At 48.7% G+C, this 25259-nt stretch overlaps 1 protein-coding gene across 1 annotated transcript; it reads right to left on the reverse strand.

The window, feature by feature from the left end:
* Positions 1-656: 656 nt before the first annotated feature.
* CHMP7 (charged multivesicular body protein 7) lies at positions 657-18435 on the reverse strand. Its single transcript, XM_004707603.2, has 10 exons — positions 18112-18435; positions 14407-14578; positions 4746-4931; positions 4512-4645; positions 3832-3880; positions 3478-3597; positions 3235-3333; positions 2955-3015; positions 2330-2509; positions 657-2085 (listed from the first exon to the last, which is right to left on the reverse strand). The coding sequence occupies exons 1-10, from the start codon at positions 18408-18410 to the stop codon at positions 2033-2035; spliced, it is 1353 nt and encodes a 450-aa protein (XP_004707660.1). The 5' UTR covers positions 18411-18435; the 3' UTR covers positions 657-2032.
* Positions 18436-25259: the final 6824 nt, after the last annotated feature.

Consider the following 25259-nt stretch of genomic DNA (forward strand, 5'->3'; position numbering starts at 1 on the left):
CATAAGAAAGAGCAACAATGAGATAACACGGTTAACAAAATGGAGATTACTTATTTCAATGAGTGGTTCCCAACTGCACACTGCTCTCAGACCACTATTCAGGCGGTCTCTGCTCTGGCCGCAAGGTAGTTCTGCCGAGATCCCACCCCACTCTACCACGCGCTTGATCACTGTGTCACTTGCCCTTCTGATCAAGATCTACCTTGTCAGATTTTCCAGAAACGTCTGACCTACTGCTTACAACACAGTTCCGATTGGCTCCCTTGCTGACTTAGCTCAGGCAGTCCCCGATCCTCAAGCCTCCCTGTTCCCCACACAGTGCAGGTAGCAGGTGCTGAGTGACTATCTGGGTCACACTTAAGCCTACGTGAGTAGAAGCAAGTGTGTCATTCAAAGACGACAAAGGGAAGAGGCAATGGAGCATGGGATGTCGCGTGCCTGACACCTCCAGCGTCCTCCCAGGGAGCAGTGCCGGCGTCTGAGGGGTCGCTTAGTGGGCCCATTTTGCACCGCAACTCAATACTCCTACTATTATGCTACTCAACAACACTCCCGGTGGCCTGGAGTCAAAGAATCAAAGTGTGTGTCCACGGGAGAGAGTGCATGCATGCAGAAATGAGTGAAGTATAAAACCTAAAGAGTCAAGGTCAAGAACGTGGGGTTATTTTCTTTTAATTATTTACCAGATTAGAAAAGAAAAAAATAGTGATTGTTTCTCTTCACCCCTGACATTTCATTGTTCACCAAGGTTCGAGCGGCCGAGAAAGGGTGTGGACGGTGATTCATGCTCCTGGTCTGCAGCAGGTGCTTCCACTTGGCCCCCGCACCACCTCACACAGAGGGCAGGTGAAGGGCCCCGGGCAGAGGCACACCTCATGCAGCAAAAAGGCGGCAGTGCAGATGCCAGCTTCTCTTCTTCATGCTGCCAGAGCATTTGGACCCTCTCCTGCCTGTCCCAATTCAACACGGGGAAAGGTTGGACTGGAGGGGCATGGACAGAGGAAGCACCTGGCAGTTAGGGCAGAACACCAACTTCCTCTTCTATTGCACATCCTGGCTCGAAGCCCCTGCCCTGAGCAACAGGCTCCAAAACGACATGGTTTTCAAATTCACACCGGTAACCTGTGGTTTGCCAGGCTCAGGCTCGTGGAGGGGAGGTGTGTCGTTGTGTGGCTTGTTCGGGACTAAATCTATCTACATACTGTATTCCACGATGGGGACATGGGAAAGAGCATGCCTCTTGAAAAAAGCATATGGGATTTGGACATCTTGGGGCCCTGTAGTTACCTGGGCCTCTCTGCACAAGACAGAGCACCACCCCTTCTTCCAGTCAGCAAATCTTACACCTAAGACGGAGGCGGCAGCAGTGTCCATCAACCACTCCTGAGCCCCCCCAATTGCCACAGCTCTGAGCCACTCAGGGTGACCTCTTTTCTGAGTCTTGGAGAATCTCACAAACAGCCCTAGAAAGAAACCTTTCACACTGTTGGTTTCTCCATAAAGCAGCAGCTGTTAAGTCCCCTCAAAGACAACCTTTAAGTGTTGGGTTCTCATTACTCTCGTGACGGTGGGACCAGTGTGGGACAGGAATACAATGATTAACTGACCCCAGAGGCAGAGTACATCCCTCTAGAAAACAGTGGGGGCAGGAGAGAGAGGGCTGATTTTAATTTGGCAAAGCTCCAAGTCTTTCACCTTCGTTGGCTGGAACGTGGAGCTGGTGGGTGAAGACAAACCTAACTGAGCCAATGGCAAGAACTGCAGGCTATGAGAGACGACAGGGCAAACACAGACTGTATAAACTGCAGCACTATCAACATGAACGGCAGGCCACGATGCCAGCTGGGAGAGCGTTGCTTCCAGAAACGCTGTCTGTGCTGTAGTAAGTGGTGGCATCCGGCAACATCACGGCAGTTCTCCTTCCTCTTCTGAATCCGTTCTGAGGGCTTCTCCTTTAAATAATGATGTACACACACGGAAGCTGGGTCTCTCTTTCACACCAGGGTCCTTCACGTGAGGGTCCACAATGGCTTCAGAGAGTCGGTTCCAATTGCCTTTTTGGAGATTTGCTGCTTGGGACCAAACCTGCAAGGAGAAGAATCGACTGGCTATTGCAACAGGAAGACTTGAAGATGGAAGCATCACCTTGCTGACGGGACCGAGCCTACTGTAAGTAACAAACACGCAACTTCCAGACGGGTCGACGGTACCCCAGCAAACGAAGGATGGGCCTGGGTGGGACCCATCACAACAAGGCTAGCCTGAGCCTGGCCCTCCGTCACCCAGGGCCCACGTGTCCACTAGAAACCACAGTGATTCAGCTCCATACCTCCCTCTGATAAGGACAGCTTCTCAAGCTCAGCTTCAAGTTCAGCATCTGAGATCCGAGGGCGAGGCACACTGTTGGTATAAAACGTCTCAGGGAGGCTGTCAGGCAGATCCAGAGGTTCTTTGGTGGTGTCCTGAAGAAGGATGTCCAATTCCTTCTCCAGCTCCTCACTATCAAAATCTGGAGAGGAAAGAGCAGAAGGACGCATGCGCGCTGGGGAGAAAGCGTGCTGAAGAGGCAGCTTCTCAACCGATGCCTGGGCCGCCAGGCAGGGTGCTCCACGGGGTTACTGCCAACAGGGGTGCCCTTCAAGCAGCTACTCTTCTCTGGCCCACAGAGCTAAGTCATCAAGGTCCATTTCACTAACTCCATGGAACTGACCGGGCTCACCCTTGCCCTTCAGGATTTTCCACCGAGAAGCCTTGTGAATAAGGCGCACAGGAGCGCCTTTCCTAGCCCACGGAGGAGGAAATGACAACTCTCTATACCCACTTCTTCGTGGAAACACGCTTCAGAGAAAGAGCAAGAGCCCTGCCTGAACCAGGAATGGCAACTCCATCATCCAACCCATCAGCAGAGCCAGGAACCGAAGCCCTCTTAAAAAAGAAGGAAATGACCAACTCACCTAAGCCGTTGGTTACCCCGCCAGCCAGAGTCTGCGAAACTTCATCCTGGGTATCACAGAGCTGTCAGAGAAAAGAGCAGGGCCCTGAAGTGTGAACGCTCTCTCAGAGCAACACAGTCTTTGGGGCGTTTTGCCCAGGGTTATGAAGCAACACTGCCACAGAGGAGACCAAGGAGAGCTGCACTTTCTCAGGTTAAGATGATAAGTCAAGCACGGCACCATCAAATCTGCCCTCACTCACCTCCTGTAGCCCGTGTCCCTCCCCAGCCCCTTTAGGTACCTCTTGGATCTGATCCACAAGGCTCTCTGCCTTCTCCACTGTGACATCCTTCATGGACAGTTTTAGTGCTCCTACCCCAGCCTGGTAAGCATTAAACACCTAAAGAGAACGAGTCATCATTGGTCAGTGCAAATAATGAGGTTTGAACTGCTGACCTTTTGATTAGTGATCCAATACCAAAGACACAATGGAGGATGAACTGGGGCCACCAGTCAAGAGCTGGAGCAAAGGTGGAGTGGTTACCATCTGGTCTGTTTGGGAGGCATAGATCCGGTCCAGGATGCCTTGAACCGTGTCCAGCTTGGCGTGGAGGGCTTCGATGCGTTTTTCTGTCCTCTGCTTGGCTTTGAGAGACCTCAGCGCCTGTGGGGGTGGGAAATCAGGCCAGGGTTGGCGGGCTCCAGTGAGAACACAGCCCCTGCCAGATGAGGCCATGCCAGGCCTTCTTCACACTCATCTGAAAATATTCAGTGGTACCCTGGCCACCTGCAGGCTGTCCCCCTCGGAGCCGCAAGCAGGCTGCTTTCTGAACCCTTGGGCAGCTGGCGATCAGCTCAGCACAGAGCTAAGTAGCTGGAGGGGAAAAAGAGAACCTACCAGTTGTTTCTTTCCAGCTCGACATGCCCTGCGGGCTTCTTCTCGACACCTACAAACGAAGACAGACCAAAATCATCGTGCCGCACAAGCTGGGTTTTGGGCAGGGACCAAAGGATTCCCGTGAGCAGACTTAATTAAAGTAGTTTGAAATCTATCTGAACGCTAACTCCATGCCACCCAAGAGCAAGAGAAATGATGCTCCCACACCCCTAGAGCAAGCCAGGGTCTGAGCTGGAGCACCTGCTCGTGGCAAGGCCAACGGGCTAAGGATGAGCTTTCTTCAAGCCCCAGGGAGTGTGAGAAGATGGAAACGAGGCACCTTCGAAACAGATGCCCACTGTGGGAGCCGGGCGGCAGGGAACGAACACCTCGTGTCACCAGTAACCTCAGACAGCCCTCCCGTTCTCCAGATGCGGGTCCTCACTTTGGAAAACAAATTCCGTTTTTTGTGTTCCTTTTCATGTGGCTTTTTCATCCCGGGGTCCGGCGTGAAAGTGCATAAAGCAGGTAAAAACCAGACCAACAATCCAAACCCCCTGCCCCGCTCTGTGCCACTGTGGGTATTCTAGGGTTTCTGAACCGGACAACCACCCTTTTCCTTAGAGCCCAGACTCCAGGGCTTTGCCCGCTGTGAGTGCCCACTGTGGCAGATGGACCTCAAGCTGAGGGGTAGACATTACCTCTCCGCTTCTTGGGACAAGGACTCCACTTTGCGCGAGAGAAGCTGTTCGCTCTGCATTAGCTGGTACACCCCAACATCTACGTCGTTGACTGGAGAGACCTTGGCATGTGGCCCCCGGGCAAACTTCACAATCTGGGGGGCAGGAACAAGTTACTGCTGCCCCACCACTATGCTGAGACAAGCCCACACAGCCACGCGGTGGGTCTGCAGACGGAGACAGGACCCGCCGTACCTTTTCTCCATTCTGCTCGAGGACGGTGACCCTCTTCTCTTTCTGCAGCTGCAGCAACACCAAATAGAAGGTCCTCTCATCTGGGCAGGAGCCAGCACAGAGGGTGCTCAGCTCCGACAGGGCCACCACTGGGTGGGAGGAGAGAGGGGAGCTCTGATACAGACGATACACCTCCTCAGCCTTTTCCTGCAGGGAAAGGCAAAAGGTGCTGAGTTAGTTAATTGTGCCAACCTGGCCGATAATCACATGTGGGGCTAATTGAAAGGCGGAGGGATAAATGGGTGGTGAGCCTTGCCTTTCTAGTTCTTGGGTCTCTTGTTTTGTGATGGTTGCACCGGGTGCAGCTGCCTTAACAGTTCCCTGCTTCAGCTTGCAAGATTGACTTCCTACAAGACATCCCCAAGGAGAAGCTACATGGACCTATCCCGATGCAGCCTTGGGTGCTGGAGCAGCCGTGTGGAGACCCCTGCTAGTGCTAAGATGCTTATTTGTTCACTGACTCAGCTTTCCTCCTGCAGTCGGCATCATTGCCTCTGTTCTGTGAGGTGGAGGACTTTGTGGACTGGTGTTGGGTTAATGGGTTAATGTTGGACTTGTGGGCTTGGGCAGCATTGGGTTGGGATGTTTTCGTGATGCACACTTTCTTTACATAAAACTCTCTAGGCGCTTACATAGGCCCAGAGGCCCTGCATCATGGCCCAGAGGGCCCAGAAAGTTTGACCACCATGCTCCACAAACAGGAGCGCAAGGCGAGAGCAGGGGGATGCCACCCTGATGTTCCCTTGGCAGCTAGTCTTCGGTCTGTTTGGTGTTGGTCAAAGGACAAAGGAGCTGTGCTTGTGAAACTTGGCAGGACACGTTGTTATGTTTCGAAAGGAGGTCTGTGAATTACTGGGAGCCACCTCTTGTTGGCACTTTCATCTGGGACTTTGTTTCTGCCTCGTCCTGCCCAGAGCTCCCTGGGAAGGAGCAGCCACGCTGTGTACTGGAATCAGCCGTGAATTGGAGACCTGGCTTCCTGCCAGGCCTGTGTAGCCCTGGGCTGGGTCCCTATCACGCTGGCCCTCAGTAATCCCCTCACAATCTGAAGAGGTCATATGACATGACATCTGAATTCCTTCCAATTCTTGTCTCTTTTTAAGCCACCGGATAATATAGTAAATACAGTACTGTGCCCCAAAGCGTTTCCCAAGGCGGGACAGGATGATTGTGATCATCATAACTAAGTTGGAGCAATCAGCGAGAGTCTTGACATTTCTTGGGGGGAAATGGTTGCTGAGCAGAACTGTGAAAGATAAGTAAAGTCCAGGCGAAGACTGGTAGGCAGTGTCTCAAGAAGAGGGAGGAGCTTGAATCACCAGTGTGTGTGGCTCTCTGAAGAGTGGAGGGGAGAGAATTAAAGCACTATTTTTATGATTAATGTGTCACAACTTACATGTCACCCTGTCTTCTTCCGATGACGGTGGTGAAATATGGCCCTTCTAGCCACACCTGGTCTACGACTCCCACAAAATGTGAGTGGAGCTATGCAAATAAGGTGCGTGTGGCCCTCCAAGGAGACTGGGCAGCTTGTTAATAAAGCAAAAAAGAGATATGGAGCCTTAACAAGGTGATTGGTCAGCTGTGCCATCCCACTAGTCTTAACGGCAATCCCAGAGGCGAGGAAAGGGGGTCTCGGGGCCATCAAAGAGGGCAACAGCTCTGAGGGGAACACACCTTTTAAACCCAAGGTCTCTGCACTGAGAACTTCCTAGGCCCAGGAGACCGAGAGAGCTATGTCAGGGGAGATGGTGCAAGACTGAGAAGCAGCAGCAAGCGTGGCAGACCAGCAGCAGCAGCCGCAGAAGCAGCAGCCTGATGCGAGATGGCAAACACAGCAGCCCAGCACAGCAGGCTTGGCAGGCAACAGCGGGAGAGTTCACCGCCTTCAGCAGGAGACTTCCTGGAGGAGTAGGGCACCCCTGGGCACTTACCAGGAGAGCTAAAGAGCTCTGTTACACTTCATCTGGTAGGTCAGAGGCCAAGCCTGGGCAGGGCCAGGAGCTGAGAGGACGCCTGTCCTGAGGGAGCCAAGAAAAGCCTATCTGGAGAGGATCATGTGGAGCTCACATAGCTGTCCTGCCTGAAACACGAAGCTTTGCCTGCATGCTTCCCAATCTTCATCCTGAATTGTACCCTGCTGATCTTGATACAGAGCTGTAACCTGTCACCGGCCTAAGTCCCCTAACTGTGAATATAATTTGTGACACATCTTGAACCCAGCAAAAAAGCAAGAGTGCCCTGGGACAGAGAGCGCTGGTGCCAATGCTGGTAGGAAGGGTGGAGAAAGGAGATGCTGACCTCCAGCTCATAGGAATCGTCATCAGCTGCGGTGAAGCCGATGGTTTGTCTCCTCTGCCCTCCGGAAGTTAGAGGACCTCTGACATCATGCTATTGTTTTTACAGGTTGTCATCGAAGGGCAATGGTATGACTAGAATAACAAAAGTCTAGTAGAAATTGGAAAAGGATGGATCATAGAGTGTTAGGATTAGGAAAAGCAGGGAGACGATTCAAGTGAACAAATAACAGGTGCTCAATTAGGTAAAATGGACAGAGGAGGAGTAGAGTCACAACAAGACCAGATGTTCAAGTTGGCAGCACATGGCACGTGGGAGCTGGCTAGAGAGGAAAGAAGAGTCGTGGAGCCTTCTACGGCCTGGTTTAAGTGCCCAGCTAGAGAAGATGCTGTTTGTGTCAAGGTTATGGGAGGACGCCCATCCTAGAAGGAACAGACAGATGTTCTATGTTGGACATGTTGCTCCATGAGACCTGAACAACGTGCTACCCACCTCGCAGATCGCAGCTCAGCTCGTCACCACTGCACCCCCGGGCCCCTAGAAGATGCACATGCCAGATCAATGATGACAATGATCAATGATGTCACAAGTCAAGGGACGGTGCCATTTTGATCAGCAAATGGTCAATAGTGTTAAAGGTGGCAGAGGAGTCTCACAGGCTAGAGACTGAACTTGCCTGCCCTGTCAGGAAAGTGGGATGTTTCAACAGACACAATGGCGGAAGCACTCATTTGTCTCTGCCACGCCAGGTGGAAAGCAGGTATCAGGCCAAAGGACTGTAAAAGATCCATATTTGTGCCCCTTCCAAAGAAACATGAGAAAACTGAACTTAAAAATTTACCAAAATGCCACTAATATCAGTTGGACTGTGTGGCAGTTAGATTTTATGCCAATCTGACCCCGTGTGAAAGTGTAGGAGTGAAGTCTAACCTAACAATCTGATCATAGCCTAATGATGTCTCCTTGGGGGCGGGGTCTTTTCTGTCAGAAAGATGTGAAATTCGCTTTCTCTCTCTTGCTCCTTTGCCTTCCTTCTTGCAGGGACTCTGCCTGCCTGCAGGGGCAGCCCCACATGGGAGCCAACTTGCCAGCTGTCACGTTCCCACCCTGCCACGTTCCCACCAACATTGGTCCATGGACCCTGCACCCACTGGCCTGTGGTCTCCCTGCATCTCACTCACCTTTTGGCATCATCAGCCTTCGGCGACCTGAGTCTGAAGAGGGCTCCGGTTAGCAATGGACCCATGGATTTGGGTTGGATGGGGCTGGAATGCTTTCTCAATATAAGATGACCTCTTGCTATTAGGTCTCTCTTATACACAGGTGAGTGCCACTGGTTTGTTTCCCTACACCACCTGCCGAACACCGGCTCTAGGAAGTAAAACTGGCCTAAAGACAAAAACAGTTGCAGCAGAGCATCAACAGGAAACTACAGAAATTCGGACAATGAATGTACAAATGTGCTTTACACAATTGATGTATGTATGGATTGTGATAAGAGTCATATGAGCCCCTAATAAAATGATTAAAAACAAAAAAAATCACTTAAGCTCCAAGAAAAGGCAGAGTTTGTTTTCCTACTACTGTGGCCCTATTGCCCAGCACAGGGCCTAGCTCATGCCGGGAGCATATTTGTTCAATGAATGATAAAATGAATGAATGAAAAAAAAAAACCTACAGAAATTCATACCAGATTCAGGAAAGGAAGTGGAAGAAGGGATATCATTGCTGATATCAGATGGATCTTTGCTGGAAGCAGAGAATACCAGAGAGAATGTGCCTGTGTTTTCTTGACTATGTAAAAACATGAGATTGTATGGATGATAAAAATGAGGAGTAACACTGTGAAGACTGGGAATTCCAGAACCTTAATTGTTCTCATCAAGAACATGCACTTGAACCAAGAAGCCGCTGCTCAAACAGAACAAGACGATACTTACTACATGGGTTACAGCCAGGAAAGGCATCCATCGGGGCTGTGTTCTCTCGTCATACTTACTCAGCCTGTGTGCCACAAAGCAGGGGGGGTAATGAGGAGCTGATACCAAGGGCTCAAGTAGAAAGAAACTGTTTTGAGAATGATGATGGCAACAAATGTACGAATGTGCTTGACACAATGGATGGATGTAGGTATTGTGATAAGAGCTGTTTGAGCCCTCAATAAAATGATTTTTAAAAAAGAAGAAGCTGCATATATGAAGAATTCAGGATCAAGACTGGAGAAATACTCATTAACAACCAGCAATCCGCACATGACACAACCTTGCTTGTTAGAAGAGGACTTGAAGCACTTACTGATGAAGGTCAAAGACTACAGCCTTCAGTATGAATTATGCCTCAATATAATGAAAACTGAAATTTCACAGGGAAACAGAGAAAAGAGTAGCAATGTCAAGAATTTAACTCTACTTGGGCACATAATCAATACCCGTGGAAGCAGCTGTCAAGAAATGAAGTGAAGTACCATGATGGGCAAATCAGGAGCAAAAACCCTCTAAAAGTATTAGAAAGGAATGATGTCATTTGAAGGCCAAGGTGTCCCTGACCCAATCCCTGGTATTTTCTGTTGCTTCGTGTGCATATGAAAACGAGACAATAAATAAGGAAGACCAGCGCACTGGTCCATTTGAATGACTGTGCTGAAGAATCCTGAGTGCACCAAGGAGCCCCGGGAGAACAAACAAACCTGTCTTGGGAAAAGCACGGCCAGAAGACTCCTTAGACACGAGAAGAGTGACGCCTGGTCTCGTGTACTGTGGACATGCCGTCAGTCCTGGAAACGGATGTTCTGCCTGGGCAAGGAGAGGCTCATTGAAAACGAGGAAGACCGTGGACGTGGCCGCAAGCCGGGCTCACACACAGACTGAGGAGAGTCAGAAGCAGGCAGCGTTGTGCTCAGTTGCACCCAGGGTCACAAAAAGTCAGAACCATCTCAGACGACAATCAACAACAGCATCAGAAATAACATGCAGTAGCAGGGTGGCAGCCACACACACATTAATGGTATACAATCACTAATAAATGATGTCGACACAACTGGCTACTCATGTGGAAGAAGTTAAAGCCCCCCCCACACACATATACAAAAACAAATCTTAGAATTGAAATTTAAAACAATTACAAAGTAATCTAAAGGAAACAACATAAAAGAAATATGTGACAATGTTGAAGATGGCTTCCTAAGTAAGAGAGAAATTTAGTAACCATCCGAGTTACTAAAAAATGGTATCTGTGGTCAATGGCAATGGAGGTAGACATCCCTGACCTCCTCTGGCTAACCCATTGCACAAAGCAAGGGTCAGACCAGCCTCCGCATTTCATCCTTCATTACCTACTGACAGCAACTGTTCTTCCCACCCCTTCTGACATCTGTGCTGGGCTTCTATAAGCCACTGCACTGGCCACACAGAGCTCACAGTTCATATTCACGGTGAAGGGGGCCTTTAGGGAAATGAACAGGCTACCACTCGCCAGGCTGAGCAAACGTTAAGGATACAGTCCTTGGTCTCCTCAGCCAAGGCTCTCTCCAATTCTCAGCCAAGTGGTCCCGTGACCTTTGCCTCCATGGCCAGGAAGCTTGCCCACCTGTCACTGTGTCCCACAGTTTCCTGGTCTCAGGCCAGATGAGGAGCAAGCACCCCGCAGTCTCCCCTGAGTCTCCATGCCACAGGCTCTGGTGCATCTGGTCTCTGCAGCCTGTGCCACTGCACAGAGAGAGCCTGGAGTGCTCTTCCAAGGAGAGCTGTGAGACACGCAGGAACAGGTCTGACGGAGGGTGGCTGTCTTTTAGCAGACTATTAAAAAACCCCAAAAAACCATGACGCCCTGCCATCAAGTCCATGCCGACCGATGGCAGAACCGCCCCTATGGGTTTCTGAGACTGTAACTCTTGACAGAGTAGAAAGCCCCGTCTCTCTCCTGAGGAGTGGCCGGTGGTTGAGAACTGCTGATCGTGCAGTTAGCAGCCTACGCACAAACACTGTGCCACCAGAGCTACTGTCTGTGTCAGCTCTTAGACACCGAGGACAGGGTTTAACTAACAGAGACTGTGGGGTTGTCTTTTAGTAGATCACAGCCCCAAGGGAAAAAAAGGGTAGTGTCTCAAGTCACCCCATCTGTTAAAGCCTTGGTTCACATGTCCTACTAAAATCAGGTCTCAATGTCATGCTTTAGAATAGTCAAGAGGATATAGCCATAGGCCAAAATTGTATAACGTAAGGCATTATGGCTAGAAGGGCCATGTTAACTGACTATAACTTAAGTCACCCACTGGCTCTTCTAACCATTAACCAATTTATACTTGAGGAATTCACTTCCTCCCTCTTTCAATTACACCTTCTATAATCACACGTTTTACAATCACCATTAACCCTGTAACAGTCAACACCTGAATCATATCATCCACATCTTCCTCCAGCCTCTCTTCCAGGTGATGGGACGTTTGTTAGAACTATATATTGCTAAGAGTATACATACCCTCTCCAAAGAAAAAAGATGGTGCCTTAAGTCACACCCTCTACTAAGGTAGAGATGCCTCCAGGGAAACGAAGGGTGTGGCTTGGCTCAGCTCTGCGTGACAGGTAAGCAATAATAAGATCTTCAGATAGTGAATGATGGGGGGAGTGCGGAGTGGAGCTCCAAAGCCCATTAGTAGGCCACTGGAGATCCCCTTGCAGGGGGGTCTCGGGGAGGAGATGAGCCAGTCAGGGTGCGATGTAACGACGATGAGAAATACAACTTTCCTCTAGTTCCTAAATGTTTCCTCCCAGCTCCCACTACCATGACTCGAATTCTACCTTGCAAGTCTGGCTAGACCAGAGGATGTACACTGGTACAGATAGGAACTGAAAATCCAGGGAATCCAGGGCGGATAAGCCCTACAGGACCACTGGTGTGAGTGGGAAACAGGGAGGGTAAAGGGAGAATGGGTAGGAAAGAGGGAACCGATTACAAGGAACTATATGTAACCTCCTCCCTGGGGGACAGACAACCGAAAAGTGGGTGAAAGGAGATATCGGACAGGGCAAGATATGACAAAATACCAATTTATAAACTATCAAGGGCTCATGAGGGAGGGGGGAGCGGGGAGGGAGGGGAAAAATGAGGACCTAATGTCGGGGGTTTAAGTGGAGAGAAAATGTTTTGAGAATGATGTACAAATGCGCTTTACACAATTGATGTGTGTATGGATTGCGATAACAGTTGCATGAGCCCCTAATAAAATGTTTAAAAAAAACCCAACAAAACAACAACAACAAATATAAATATCCAATCATTCCTCCCCCCACCCCCCAAAAAAAAGATCTTCAGACAGTACTAAATGCTAACACAGAAATAAAAGAGCAAGTAGCGTGGGAAGTGTATGGGAAGGACGGTGACACTTGGCCTCCTGTGCTGTCAGCAGAGACCCATCCCTGGAGGACATCCTCCTTGGTAAAGTGGTGGGGCAGACCTTTGACAAGATGGACTGACACAGTGGCTGCATCAATAGGTTCACACACAGGAATCATTGTGAGGATGGCGCAGGACCGGGCCACGTTTCAAGCTGTTGTACACAGGGCTGCTATGAATCCGAACCAACTAAACCGCATGGCACCTACAACAACATACACACCCTTCCTCAGCAGTTGTGGTGGGATAATGTGGCTGATGTAAGTCCACAGTGGGTCAGAGTGCATGGGAGTGAAGAGCAGTGACAATGCATGACGTCACACTGAGCAAAGCTTGGCGGAGATGAAAGAGAGAAGTAAGGAGACGAGAGGCCAGGTCCCACAAAGGGGCGATTCTGTGATAGGAAAAATGTAGATGGTTTCAGAGGGAAAAGGATATAGAGATGAAAAGAATGCTAGAATGTACGGATCACGGGGCTCTTGATGGGACAAAGTGGGTTTGCTGGCTAATGTTCTATGCCAACGTGCCCAGGCCATGACTCCCAACAGTGTGTACCCGGTTGTCCTCCAACTTGTGATCTACTGGGTTTACATTTTATGGTATTGTACGTGTTTCGAAACCTAAACCTCTGTAAGTCAGTGAGACAGGCTTACTGATGGGACCAGTTACACCTTGCTCAAGTCCCCACCTTGCTCCAGTAAGGGGAGTTTCTTTGAGGGAGTGGCCTGCAACCAAAACATCTGCATGCTGTGGCCAAGTTCTCTTCTCTGGATCCTGCATGTGGCTCAGTATCATCTGACCTTAAGTTCTTGGGATTTGAGCCTAGAGAATGCCATCTGACCCACCGATCCTGGAATTGGCTAGCTTCCACAGCCCTGCGACTACGAGAAGGACAAACCGATCTTCCTGGGAAGAAGTAAGGCCAGAGTGCTCCTGGGAAGTAAGGATGGCAAGATTTCGACTCACGTACTTTGGCTATATTGTCAGGAGAGACCAGTCCTGGAGAAGAGCATCATGCTTGGTTAAGGGGAGGGGCAGCGAAAAAGAGGAAGGCCCTCAACGAGATAGATGGACACAGTGGCTGCAGCCACGGGCTTGGGCCTAGGAACAATTGTGAGGATGGTGCAGGACCGTGCAGGGTTTCACTCTGTTGAACAGAAGGTTGCTATGGGTTAGAGCCGACTCGACGGCACCTAACAACACACTCGTGTGAACACTACCATTTGACATGATTTGCCCGCTTCTGCAGCCCTGTGAACCAGCGGCGGCCTGTCCTCTGATCTACTGATTGGGGTTGGTTGACCTCGGCAATCATGGGAGTCAAGAGAAGCCTCCCAACATGATGGACTTGGGATTTGGTGGGCATCTCTGAGGGTAGACCAAGTATGATTTGGAGGAGCTGAGGGCATCAGTGAAGGAGGCAATCGGGAAAACAAGTGCCGCGATCTAGGCAGCTACTAACCAGGGGAGTATGAAGGGCTTGGGCTCGAGTGATCTCTTCAAGAGCCAAGAGTGCGGAGAAAGGGAAAGGGTGTGGAAGTAAAGCCGTCAGAGTCAGAAGGGAGAGCTCTGGTCAGAGAGCAGGAAAGCTGCCCCTAGTTTAGGAGATGGCAAAGTCACAAAGTCCTCAGAAATCCCGAGTGATTCTTGTCAGCAAACTGCAGATGGCAAAGCTGTTCCTAAACTTTACTTTCGTAATTCTACACATATTGGAAAATAGTCATCAGTATGTCCTAACCATTCCTGGACAAAGGTTTACCCTTGAAATGTTAATGTCCAACCAGTAAATAATGTTCAGAATATACAATAAAGGAGGTCTACATCACTCAGATAAGCCCAATGATCAGCTGTCAGCATGTAAAACTCATATTCTTTCTCTTATAAGACATAATCGGAATATGGACACCCAGATCTCTCCCTTCTAAGTACTCACCTTAAGCAGGTCCACGGCCACTAGTACTTCTTCAGCAGGAACCTTATTATCCCCCAGCATGTTGGAAAGAGTCCACTTGAGGGGCTTCAGCAGGAAGACCCCAACTCCCCAGGAGATCCAGCTGCTGTCTACACTGGCCATGAAGTCGGACTCCCGCTGCAGCTCCCCTCGACTGCAGGGCGAGAAGGCACGTCAGCGGTGCTGGATGCAGTTTCCCCCCCAGTCCCCACCTCATCCCTTCATCCCGGCAGAGGGCTTTCACTGTCCTCGTCCTGCGGCTGCTGCGTGCCACCCAACGGAGTCCCATCCTAGGGATCCTGCATGACAGAGCGGAACCACCACAGGCTTTCTGCGGCTAGAATTCTACGTCTGCAGACCACCAAGGTCTTCTCTCCTAAGGAGCTGTGGGTGCATTCCAATATGCTCACCTGTCTGCTAGCAGCAGTGCTTAACCATCGCACCACCAAGGCTCCTGCTCATCACCCTAACCACCACGTGCCAGGTGTCTGCTGTGTGCCTCCCTGTGCAGCGCTGCTGAGACTCCAGCTCTAGGCCTCACAAGAAGTCTACAGTGTACATGGTGTTACTGCATTTGCATTACTGCAAACAATCGAGAGCCTTAACGTGTGCTTCTTCAAACCTGAACTAGGATCTGTCTGGCTCGAGTGTTTGAGCTCCAGTAAAATGAGAGAGGCAAGGGAGGGGGCAGGACCTATGCTGAGCTTTCCTTTTACACTTGGATCTCCAAACAAGAAAACGAAAAGAACAAACAGGGATTACATATAACCTCCTCCCTGGGGGACAGACAACAGAAAAGTGGGTGAAGGGAGACGCCGGACAGTGTAAGATATGACAAATAATAATTTATAAATTATCAAGGGTTCATGAGGGAGGAGGGAGTGGGGAGGGAGGGGAAAAAGGAGGAGCTGATGCCAGGGGCTTAAGTGGAGAGCAAATGTTTTGAGAATGATGAGGGCAATGAATGTACAAACGTGCTTTATACAATCGATATATGTATGGATTGAGATAAGAGTTGTATGAGCCCCCAATACAATGATTAAAAAAAAAAAGAATAATGGATTAGCTTACAAGGGCAAGAAATGGAGACGAATACCAGGCTTCTGCTATTCCTAAGCTAGGGCACTAAATGAGAAGTAAGCAGTCCCTCTAATTGGTTATAACAGCTACTTACTGCCATGGAGTCATTGCTGACTCGACCCCTGTGGGTTTCTGAGACTGTAACTGTTACCAGAGCAGAAAGCCCAGTCTTTCTCCCACTGAGCTGCTGGTGGTTTTGAACTGGCAGCCACGTGGATCGCAGCCCAATGTGTAATCACTACACAGGGGTCCTCAAACTTTTTAAACAGGGGACCAGTTCATTGTCCCTGAGACCATTGGAGGGCCAGACTATAGTTTTTTTAAAAAAAAAACTATGAGCAAATTCCTATGCACACTGCACATATCTTATTTTGAAGTAAAAAACCAAAAAGGACAAAACCCCCCGGTGGGCTGGATTAATGTCTCAGCGGGCTGCATGGGGCCCGGGGGCCATAGTTTGAGGACCCCTGCACTACACCATCTGGGCTCCTGATAACAGCCGTTACAGTTACTGAATTTATACCTTGGACCAGACACTATGCCAGGGACTATTTAGAAACACCTCTTCAAATAATCACAATAAGTGTAGGTACATCATTTATAAATGATCACCGCCATTTATAATAGCTTAAACTGAGGTTTAAAAAGGTCATATCATTTTCCAGTCACATAATTTAGCAAGTGGCAGAACCGGACTTGGAGCCCAGGCTGTTTGACCCCTGGTGCTGTGCTGCTTCCGCAGTAACTCTTCAAGGGCCAAAGGCAGCCCCACACCAAGCCGCTGCAATGAGTGAGTGCCTGCAGTTAGGTGATGAGAATTCACAGGAACGAAGACGGAAGTAATCACCCTGCTGCAACATGCAAGTCCAGACTGGCCTTGGCTCTCACTGACTTCTTCAGCCACTCTCCCCAGACCCGCACCTCAGACATATGAACAAAAACTTTCTCCACCGTTGTCTTAGAAAAAGGAGCAAGGATGTTTTAAAACTGATGATGGCAACACATGTACAGAGGTGCTTGACACAATGGATGAATGGATGGATTGTGATAAGAGCTGTAAGAACACCCAATAAAGTGACTTTTTAAAAAGAGAGATCAAAGGAAAGTGGGAAAAAGAAAAGAAAAAGATTTCTGAAAAAGACTTGTCACCAATTATCAGCCAAAACCAAACCTGTTCCCATGAAGCTGATTCGGACACAATGCCTCTATGGAACAGAGCAGAGCTTCCCCATAGGGCTTCGACACTGTAATCTCAACAGAGGCAGACCACAGCTTTCTCCCATGGAAGGGGCTTCTGGGTTTGAACCACCAACCTCTGGGTTAGCAACCAAGCAATTAACCACAATGCCACCAGGCCTTCTTAGCTAAGGGAGAGGTACAAGGAATGAGAAGTAGGGAAGCAAAGGGGACACGCCTAATCCAAAAGCTACACCAAACAACAAAGTTTAAAGTCAGTTTTTCACTCACTAGGCAAGACACCATAGTAGGCGTAGAATGATAAGTATAGTGCCAAGTGCATGTACAATTTAGAAGCCCAAGCTCTTATAATACCTCTAACCACCTATGTAACCCAAGGAAGTAATTTGACTTCTCTGAGCCGTTTCCTCTCTGCTTGTCCAGGATGACACTATCACCTCGCCCACAGGGCTGCTGAGAGGACCGATGAAATGGTGTATGGAGGATATCTGCACACCATGCAGTGCTGACCCTCTACCAGACATGGACATTTAGGCACCCAAACACTACACCTGTTGCCCACAGTACGAAGCAGGGTACAAAGATACTCAATGCAACCCTCCCCCTTCTCATGTCCTCTCTGCTCCAAACAATTTGTGCCAAGGACAAGCCAGCATAGGCCAGACATATCTACCTGTGCCAGGGGCGTGTTGGCAAGAGCCCCACAGGCTCCCTTCTCATAACTCTGATCCTTCTGTTTAATCAATCCGATCTCACAGACCTTCATTTCCAGGAACGATTTAAATTTGGAGGCCCCCGAAAAATGGCATTAACAGGGATACAGGTCAGAGAAATCTGTCACCTGTACTAAATGGCCTTCTCCCACCATCTAGGTCTCACCTCATGGGACCATTCTCCAAACTCCCCCTTCCCCTGCCACACACACACACACTCCTTTCTCTCTACAAGCACACCTAACCCAAGTTCCTTCTAAACCTAATGAACACACACACACTCCTTTCTCTCTACAAGCACACCTAACCCAAGCTCCTTCTAATCCTAATGAACACACACACACACACACACACACACACACACACACACTCCTTTCTCTCTACAAGCACACCTAACCCAAGCTCCTTCTAATCCTAATGAACACACACACACACACTCCTTTCTCTCTACAAGCACACCTAACCCAAGCTCCTTCTACACACACACACACACACACACACACACACTCCTTTCTCTCCACAAGTACACCTAACCCAAGCTCCTTCTAAACCTAAGGAACAAACAGTGAACGCCTATCCTGTGCCAGATCCTAGGATGGGCACCGCGCGTGGTCAGCTACCAGGACCCGATCCCTGCCCCAGGGACCAAGTCCGGGCCCCAGTCGCAGTCCCTGGCCAGGCCCGGCCCACCCCTCACCGTAGCAGGTCCTGCAGCACCGTCGCCAGCCCCAGCGGGACGCTGCCCTTGCGCTGAAAGGCCTCCTGCAAGTCTCGCAGACGCAGGCGCACCACCCCCTGGCGGCGGCTGTGGCTCAGCACCAACGGCGCCCAGAAGCCCATCTTGCTGTCCCAGTCGGTGCTGTTCACCTCGCGACTCCTCTTGAAGGCAGAGAACAAGAAGGACATGCGCTCTTCGTCCTCCTCCCATTCGGGGGGCAGTAGGCCCGCCGGGTCTCTCCCGGCCGGGGCCTCGGCCTCCCGCTCCGGGGACCACATCGGAACCCCAGCCCCGCCAAAGCTCCAAACACAACCCCTGCCCTGGTTCCCTTCCGCCCTCGGCCCCTCCCGGCTTCCGTTCTTTGACCACCTCCTCCTCGGGCATCACGTCACAGCCGCCCGCGCGTAGCCTGTCCTGCGCACCCTCTCTGCGCATGCGTCGCGCGCCCTTCCGTTCCGCGGAAGGCGCGATGATGACGTCATTGTCAGGGAGACCATGGTCTTTGTGAGGATAGAAGGTCTTCTCGCATGCGCGGCTGGGAGGCGTGCTTTTCGCCGCACTTGAAATCATAGAGTTTAGCTCGAAGCTTTATAGAGAGGCCAGGAATGATGCCACTAACTCGGAGTGGTTTCAGATAGAGCGCCTGCACAAATCCCAGCGGAGAGGCGTCCGCATCAGCTGGATGGATCTCCAGGCTCCCATCGTGGTTTACCAGGAATTCTTCAGACATGTAAACTTCCAAATGTGCCTTTTATAGACATGTCGTCAGATAAACAACTCTAAGTCACTTAATAAGCCCATGGTTGTGTATACACTGATATGAGAGATGTGTAAGCTTCCACCATTCTTGCCACCCATTCTCCCATCCTCCCTGTGATATCAATATCCTGATGTGTGTAATTCAGTGTATTCATAGGGAACTCGTAGGGAACGTAAAGCACAGAGTACAAGTACCCCGTAGGGTTTCCTGCGGTGTAATCTTTACAGGTCGTTTTGGGTTGGAATCGACAGAAGGGCAATGAGGCCAATCTCTAGGACCCCATTGCCAAACCTGATCTGCAAGGGGATTCCACCTTTCCCTGCCCCGCTCCACCTGTGCTTAGCACGGAACACTTGAGCATTGTCCAACCAGAGCACCATACCAATATCCTAGATCCATAAAACCCTAGTTCAACTTGAACTCTTACATAAAACCCTCTCTGACTGTTTGGCCCATCATTAATCTCTTTTATGAATGACACATTTTAAGAGACTGGAAGGAGCACTATCCTTGCCCCTGTCAGATGGATCTTGGCTCAAAGCAGAGGCTATCAGAAAGATGTTTACTTGTGTTTTATTGACTATGCAAAGGCCTGTGTGGATCACAATGAACTATGGATAACAACCCAAAGAATGGGAATTCCAGAGCACCTCATTGTGCTCATTTGGAACCTGCCCATGCACCTGTCAAGGCAGTCGTTCGAACACATCAAAGGGATACTGCATGGCTTAAAATCAGGTAAGGTCTCAGGGTTGTACTCTTCCACCATACCTATTCAATTGGCACACAGACAAATAGTATGAGAAGTTGGACCATATGGAGATTGTACCATCAGAATTGGAGGAAGGATCATTAATAGCCTGTGATACATAGATGACCCAACCTTGTTTGCTGCAAGTAAAGCGAACTTGAAGCACTTCTTGATGAATTTCAAAGACTGCAGTAATCAATATGGATTATAGCACAGCATAAAGAAAACCAAAATCTTCACCACTAGACCAAAAGATACCATCGTGATAAATGGTGGGCAGATGGGGGTTGCTCAGGATTTCACTTTACTTGGGCTCACAATTAACATTCATGGAAGCAGCAGTCAAGAAAACAAATGATGTCTTGCACTGGGTGAATCTTCTGCACAAAACCCCTTCAAAGTCTGAAAGAGCAAAGCAGTCACTTTGAGGGCTAAGGTGCCCCGGACCCAAGCCTGGCCTATTCAGTCACCTCATATGCATGTGAAAACTATATGCATGTGAAAATTAGACCATGACGAAGGAAGACGTCAGAATAATTGATGCGTTTGGAGTATGGTGCTGGCAAAGAATATTGAAAGTCCTGTGGACTGTCAGAAAAACAAACAAATCCAAGGGAACAGCAAGTGATCCAAATCGGTGGTGAGGAGGGTGTAGGAGGTCTGGTAGGGCGTGACCAAGAGTAATGTAACCGAGAGGAATTACTGTAACCCAAATGAAGGCTGAGCATGATAGTGGGACAAAAGGAAATAGAGGAAAAAGCTAGGAGGCAAAGGGCATTTATAGAGGTCAAAATAAAGGCATGTACATATGTAAATATATATGAGGATGTGGAAATAAACCTATGTGCATATATGTATAGGTTTAGTATTAAGGTAGCAGATGGACATTCGGCCTCCACTCAAGTACTCCCTCAATGCAAGAATACTTTGTTCTATTAAACTGGCATTTCATGATGCTCACCTTCCTGACACAATCGCTGAAGACAAAGTGGGCGCATAAGAAAATGTGATGAAGAAAGCTGATGGTGCCCAGCTATCAAAAGATATAGCATCTGGTATCTTAAAGGCTTGAAGGTAAACAAGTGGCTGTCTAGCTCAGAAGCAACAAAGCCCACATGGGCGAAGCACACCAGCTTGTGTGACGAGCCAGTCAGGGTGCAGTGTAGCAATGATGAAACATACAACTTTCCTTTATTTCCTAAAGGCTTCCTCCCCTCCCCTCCCCCCCCAATCATGATCCCAATTCTACCTTACGTATCTGGCTAGACCAGAGGATGTACACTGGTACAGATAGGAACTGGAAACACAGGGTATCCAGGGTGGATGATCCCTTCAGGACCAGTGGTGAGAGTGGCGATACCAGGAGGGTGGAGAGAGGCTGGCGTGTAAAGGGGGAACCAATTACAAGAATCTACATATAACCTCCCCCCTGGGGGATGGACAACAGAAAAGTGGGTGAAGGGAGACGTCAGACAGTGTAAGACACAACAAAATAATAATCTATAAATTATCAAGGGTTCATGAGGGAGGGGAAGCAGGGAGGGAGGGAGGGGGAAAATGAAGGGCTGATGCCAGGGGCTTAAGTGGAGAGCAAATGTTTTGAGAATGATGAGGGCAATGAATGTACAGATGTGCTTTACACAATTGATGTATGTACGGATTGTGATAAGAGTTGTATGAGCCCCTAATAAAATGATTTTAAAAAATAGAAAAGAAAAACAAACCAATCTCGGAGGAAGTACAGCCAGAATATGTCTGAGAACCAAGAATGGTGAGATTTCATCTCAAGTCCTTTGGTGGACATAATATCAGAATTCTTACCCACAGATTCTGTGTCCAATAAATAATAGTTTTATCCCACCAAGTTTTGTGATAATCTGTTCTACCAGATTAGGGTAATAGCAAATATGTGCCACATATACTGCCATGATCAGTCCTCTACACATGATAGACATTGCTTATCAATGATTGCACACTTTCCTACAAAGCCTCAACATACCATTAACATACTTCCTTGTCTAGCCATAGCACATCAATATGTTGTGCAAGAGACTCGTGGGTGCAGAGGGCCGCCCTGAGAGGAAGTCTTTCAAAGCTGAGATCTGAAGGCTAGAAAGGACCGAGCCACGCATGGAATAGTGGGGAAAAGGTTGCAGGTGAAGGGCCATGACCAGACTCATGAATCTTCCCATCAGGAACGACTCTCCCAGTAAGACACCATTGCAGTAGCATACATTCCCCAAGGACATAGGCAGGTTTCAGTTATTTTTGTTCTTGTGTCAAACACAAGACACCAACCCTTAGATAAAGCTCAACCTTTTTTTACACAATGAATGGATTGAGATGACTTGGCTTGGCTTTCACCTTTATTCCTTCATAGTGGAGGCAAGCCCCACCCCCACCCCCCTGAATTCCTTCTCAGGGAATGAAAGCTTTCTAACTCTAAATACAGACATTGTGCTTGGTAAAGTAGTGGGGCAGCGAAAAAGAGGAAGACCTTTGACAAGATGGATTGACACAGTGGCTGTATCCCATGTGGGAATGACGCTGAGACTCTTTAGCACGGAGGAGCTCAGCCAGAGTTAGTCTACCCGGACCCCATAACAAAATGAGGGGCTTTAAAGAACAGGAAGTGATTCTGCCTGTTCTGGAGGTGAGAGGTCCAAATTCAGACTCTCAACAGCGCTGTGCTTTCTGTCTGTCAAGCGGAAGCTCTATCCTGGTCTCGTTCCATTTCTAGCCCATAGACAGACCTACCCTTGCTGTCCTTTCTCCTGTGGGACTCATTTGTATCTCTTCTCTCCTTTTATAAGATACCTCTCGGTGGGATAAGGAAGGACTGATCATTGTCTTAGGGGTGCTGGGGTGAAAGACCACATATGTTCTAGAGAGACCCCTTTATTTAACCTTAAAGAGAACAAAGATAATTCTTCGGATGAAGGAAGTCACCAGCGTGCCCAAGGTACAAAGGCCAAATGAATTCAGCCGAGTCGCACTCATGGGGCTCATTGTATGGGACAGAAAGAAAGAAATGATCACAGAATCATAATTTGTGGCAGGTCAACTCATGACTGTCACAGGTAGGACTACAGATGTCAAGAAAGGACCATGATTAGGAAATGTACACAATTGTACATTTTATTTTATTAAAAGACCATTTTATTGGGAGCTCTTAAAATTCTTATTACAATCCATACATCAGTTGTATTAGGCATATTTGTACACATGTTGCCATCATTCTTTTCTAGACAGTTACTTTCTCTTGAGCCCTTGGTATCAATTTCTCTTTTTCCCCTCCCCTCCCCACTCTCATGACCCCTTGAGAGATTATAAATTATTATTTTCATATCTCACAGCAACAGCAGTCTCCCTTCTCTCACGGTTTCTGTTGTTCTTCCCCCTGGAGGGGTGTGTGTGTTTGTGGTTTGATCCTTATCAACAGTTCCCCCTTCCTCCCATTCTCCCTACCCTTCTGGTATCGCTACTCCCGTTCCTGCTTCTGGATTACATGTGTCATGAGCTCTGATCTCTTATCTACACCTGTGCACATGCTCCGGTCTAATCCAAAGTGAGAGACAGCACTGGGGTCATGATATTGGGGGGTGAGGAAGTCTCAAGGAGCCAAAGGAATATTGTGTTTCATCGGTGCTTTACTGCGCCCCAATTGACTCATCCCTTCCCTGTGACCCCTCTGTGGGGCGATGTTCCATTGTCTACAGATGGGCTTTGTGTCTCTGCTCCAACCCCCTCCTTCTCAACAATATATTTTTGTTTGTTTGTTTGTTTGTTAAGGGTTTTCTGAAGCCTATGTTTTTGTTTGTTATGTGTCGTCTGATGCCTATTACCTGGTTCCTATGACTCCTCATGATCGCACCAGCGGTGTGCTTCTTCCATGTGGACTTGTTGCTGCACTGCTGAATGGTGGCTGTGTAACTTCAAGCCTTTAAGACCCCAGATACTATATCATTTAACAGCTGGGCACCATCCGCCTTCATCACCACATTTGCTTGTGCACCCGTTTTGTCTTCAGCGATTGTGTTGGGAGGGTGAACATCTCAGCCTGCTGATTGGTTAGAACAAAGTGTTCCTGTATTGATGGAGGGTATGAGCAGAGGCCCAAAGTCCAGCCCATACCTCAGTGTATTGCTATATAAATATATGTACATGGGCCAATATTTCTATTTTTGTGGATTAATGTGTTTACATGTGTACACCGCTATGTTTATACCTCTGTCCATTGCTTTGCTTCCTAGGTCCTTCCTCTGTTTCCTTGTACCTTCCTCCTGCCCCACCATCCCTTTCCCCTTATTTCTGCCTCTTGGTACCTCCTCTTAGCTAGTTTGCTGTTGTTCCGACACCACCCCCAGGCCCCGCCTGCCTCGGATCCCTATCTCCTCCTTGTTATTGACGCCAACACCCCAGTTGCTCCCCTGTCCATGGCACAGCCTGCTCACACACACCCCTTCCCCCACCGCCTCATATCCCAGGTCTCCCGGGGACTGTTGGTCCCACTGCTCTTTCCTCGGGCATGCCTCCCGGAGGTGCCTATCCTATACAGGTAGGTATACCGACTATGACATAGCCCAAACGGGTTTAAAAAATGAAAATAGTAAATAAATAAGAAAAAATTAAAATTAAAAAAAAGAGAGAGAGAAGAAATATACAAAAATCCCGGGTCTGTTTGTTGGCCTTCAAGACTGTCCAGGAGCTGCCCCTCCAGGCCTGGAGCCCCCTTGGGGGTCCTCAGTGGTTTCGTAGCTCTGCCTTGCTCCAGCTGCTGATCTGGTGTGCTCCCTTCTTGGTTCGCTCCGCATTGGGGGGTTCAGACCGCACTGCCTCCCACCATGTGACCCCAGAAACGTCCTCTGTCGCAGTCTGCTCCAGTAAGGGGACAGCATGGCACGTGCTGTTGTCGGTTTCCCTGTCCCCTCTGTGTCTCATTAGCTCCCTGCAAGAACTTCATCCTCTGAGCCTGGTGTGCCAGCATGGGGTCCAGTCGGGCTCTCTCTTTCTCTCTTCCTTCCGCCTGGCCTGCGAGGCACCTCATTTTACCACAAAAACTGCATTGAAAATGTGCTGAAAAATTCGGCTTATACATGAGTATAGACGGTATGTACATAGGCCTAGACCTCTATTTTTTTTTTGTCATGGCTTGTTTTATTTATTTATTTTTAAAAATCATTTTATTGGGGGCTCATTCAGCTCTTATCACAATCCATACATATATCCATTATGTTGAGCACATTTGTACATTTGCTGCCGTCATCATTTTCAAAACATTTTCGTTCTACTTGAGCCATTGGTATCAGCTCCTCATTTTTTTCTCTTCCTACCCCACTCTCCCTCCCTCACGAACCCTTGATAATTTTAAAATTATTATTATTATTCCATGTCTTAAACTGACCGATGTCTCCCTTCACACACTTTCCTGTTGTCTGTCCCCCCGGGAGGGGATTATATGCAGATCATTGTGATCGGTTCCCTTTTTTCTTTTTTTTTTTTAACATTTTATTAGGGGCTCATAAAACTGTTATCCCAATCCATACACACATCAATTGTGTAAAGCGCATCTGTACATCGTTTCTCAAAACATTTTCTCTCCATTTAAACCCCCGA

The sequence above is a fragment of the Echinops telfairi genome, unplaced genomic scaffold (assembly GCF_000313985.2).
Source record: "Echinops telfairi isolate 266 unplaced genomic scaffold, ASM31398v2 ScPeMD7_9;HRSCAF=40, whole genome shotgun sequence".
In the NCBI taxonomy this organism is placed as follows: domain Eukaryota; kingdom Metazoa; phylum Chordata; class Mammalia; order Afrosoricida; family Tenrecidae; genus Echinops; species Echinops telfairi.